The 2,810-nt window shown below is 46.4% G+C and overlaps 1 protein-coding gene across 1 annotated transcript in view; it reads right to left on the reverse strand.

Annotated features, from left to right (window-relative positions):
• Positions 1-496: 496 nt before the first annotated feature.
• LOC311328234 (TBC1 domain family member 15-like) overlaps positions 497-2,810 on the reverse strand; it is a 51,284-nt gene continuing 48,970 nt past the window's right edge. The window contains exon 16 of the mRNA XM_084462232.1: positions 497-2,810. This exon is cut by the window's right edge and continues 139 nt beyond it. Coding sequence (XP_084318358.1) covers positions 2,686-2,810 — 125 coding nt within the window. The 3' untranslated portion in view covers positions 497-2,685.

Here is a 2,810-nt window from a genome sequence, read left to right on the forward strand (position 1 = left end):
GAATGTTCATGAATATTGTAGATAAAAATAAATTGGTGGCAATAATTCAATTGTTCACTGCTCGGCCTAGGATACAAAATAGATATGAAGACAAAATGTTTAAGATACTTATAACCTGTCTATTAATTCTTGATTACTAGTGGTCCAAACCATGGACAATGCAAGAAAGAGGGATGGGCTGCACTTGAAACAAGCTATCAAACACATTTGGAGAGGATTTTAATTGCTCTTTTTATTCTACATTTTTAGCATTTTGGCACTGCTGATTTTCATTTGGCTCTGGCTAAAATCTGTTTTTTTTTGGGGGGGGGGGGGGGGGGGGGGCGCCAAAAAATCCTCTATGCAAGAAAAACCCTGGTGTGTGTGTCAGAGTACACCGCTTGTGGTCATCAGAGATTGGATGGACTCCAAATGTGAGGAGGAAGAGTGGAATGGAATAAACCAGTAGCCTTTAGAAACACTTTATAAACCAGGCACTGTCCTTTATTGATGTCATTCTATTTGTTCCCTCATTAGAAAAGAGTATTTGTAAGAAGCGCTTACGTGTGTGTGGTACAGAGTGTGTGTTACAGAGTGTGTTACAGAGTGTGTGTTACAGAGTGTGTGTTACGTGTGTGTGTTACAGAGACACAACTGTAATTGTCTGTAGAACAATGTAATGCTACATTCAAACTTCACCCTGGCAGCATGACAACATGCTGATGACAACATGACAATGAGACAATCCCCCAGGGAACAATGACACGCCCACAAGGTCAGCTACAGCGTGATGAGGCAGGCACCTCAATATTGAGGTAGGGTAGGCAGTTCTGGAGAAACCAGGAAAAGTAAGAGATTATGAAAAATGCAACTGACAAAATCCCCACCCATCCCTTTGGGCCTCCCTCCAAAGCCCCTCCTCCAAGCTGGACGACACATGCTATTCGCTAGGCTGGTACAGTAGGTAGGTTGACAGGCAGGCGGGCCATCCAATTAGGTGGCACCTCTAAATGATTGGACAGACTTATTACAGTCCTGCAATTTCCACATATTATGTTTTTTTTTTTAAATGTATCTCAGTGTCAGAACATGTTATTTGATTGCTGTCAGGTAAATGTAAAGAGAATTGCAAGAAATACAGCAAAAATTTATCCTGAGCCAAATCGCCTACCCTAACTTTAAGCAAAAAAAGTTCAAGGCATGATCAGAACTGCAATAAAACGTCAAATTGATGTAGACATTTTACGTGAAAATATTAACAAATTTTGTGTCCAATATATTTTGTGAGTATAAAAGTTTATATATATAGTAAACAACTGGCACGTGTACTCCCGAACGAGCACCACACACACACACACACGCATGAGCACGCACACACACACACACACACATGCAAGAGCACACACACACACACGCATGAGCACGCACACACACACGCATGAGCACACACACGCATGAGCACGCACACACACAGACGCATGAGCACGCGCACACACACCCGCATTCACACACACACACACTCACACACGCATGAGCACACACACACATACGCATGAGCACACACACACCCGCATGAGCATTCACACACACACACACACACACACGCATCAGTAACTCTTTCATAGACGCGTCCCCAGAGGGGTCAGTGTGTCGGCCCTCCCAAGGACATCTGCTCAGCGTTCTATTGCACTGGAATGTGAGGCTGGCTGTGGGTCGTGAACAAAAGGACACTTGATTGGCTGAGGTGTTCCATGTCTGGTCCAATCACCTGGCAGAGACCTGGGAAACAGGTGGAGCATACTACAGACCCCCACATCGTAAAAACAACACCTCTCTTCAATATGAGATTTTGTGTGTGCGTGTGTGTGAGTGTATGCGTGCGTGTGTGTACTGTAAATGTGTGCATGTGTGTGAGTGTATGTGTGTGTGTGTGTGTACTGTATATGTGTGCGTGTGTGTGAGTGTATGTGTGTGTGTGCGTGTGTGTGTGTGTGTGTGTGCGTGTGCTGTATGTGTGTGTGTGTGCGCACGCACAGAAAATTACAATAAAAGTTTCGGCGCGTTTTCCTGAGATGATAAAGCGGAGATGGTTCAGCGAGGTCATGAGTCAGAGTTCCCTTCTCTCAGGTCATGAGTCAGAGTTCCCTTCTCTCAGGTCATGAGTCAGAGTTCCCTTCTCTCAGGTCATGAGTCAGAGTTCCCTTCTCTCAGGTCATGAGTCAGAGTTCCCTTCTCTCAGGTCAGGAGTCAGAGTTCCCTTCTCTCAGGTCATGAGTCAGAGTTCCCTTCTCTCAGGTCAGGAGTCAGAGTTCCCTTCTCTCAGGTCAGGAGTCAGAGTTCCCTTCTCTCAGGTCATGAGTCAGAGTTCCCTTCTCTCAGGTCATGAGTCAGAGTTCCCTTCTCTCCAGCTCTGCACACAAGAAAAACCAAACACTGCCTACATGATCGTCCACATGATCATCATCCTCTCCAGCTCATATCTCCAGCATATAGGCTGACAGAGAGTTGTCAGACCTGTGTGAGCATATCTGATTGGCTGGCTGACTGACTGGCTGGCTGAATAGAAAGGAATGATTACCACAAATAACAGGCCTATCACAATAATAATCATCTGATTGGTTAAAACCGTTTCCACTTCCTCTTCTTGGCGACCCTGAGAACCAATCACCTGAATGTGTGGCAGGAAGTGTGTTTTCCGGGGCAACGCTACGATATGTAGGCTAGTCTGTAGACATCCGGCCCCGCCCCTCTCAGCCGCCCATCGGCCCCTGGGAGGGGGTCAGCGTCCGGGTCCTGTGGGTCGAGGGCTGCGGGGGCCTCTGGAGAGACGG

This window comes from Borostomias antarcticus (genome assembly GCF_949987555.1).
Source record: "Borostomias antarcticus genome assembly, contig: scaffold_149, whole genome shotgun sequence".
Taxonomy (NCBI): domain Eukaryota; kingdom Metazoa; phylum Chordata; class Actinopteri; order Stomiiformes; family Stomiidae; genus Borostomias; species Borostomias antarcticus.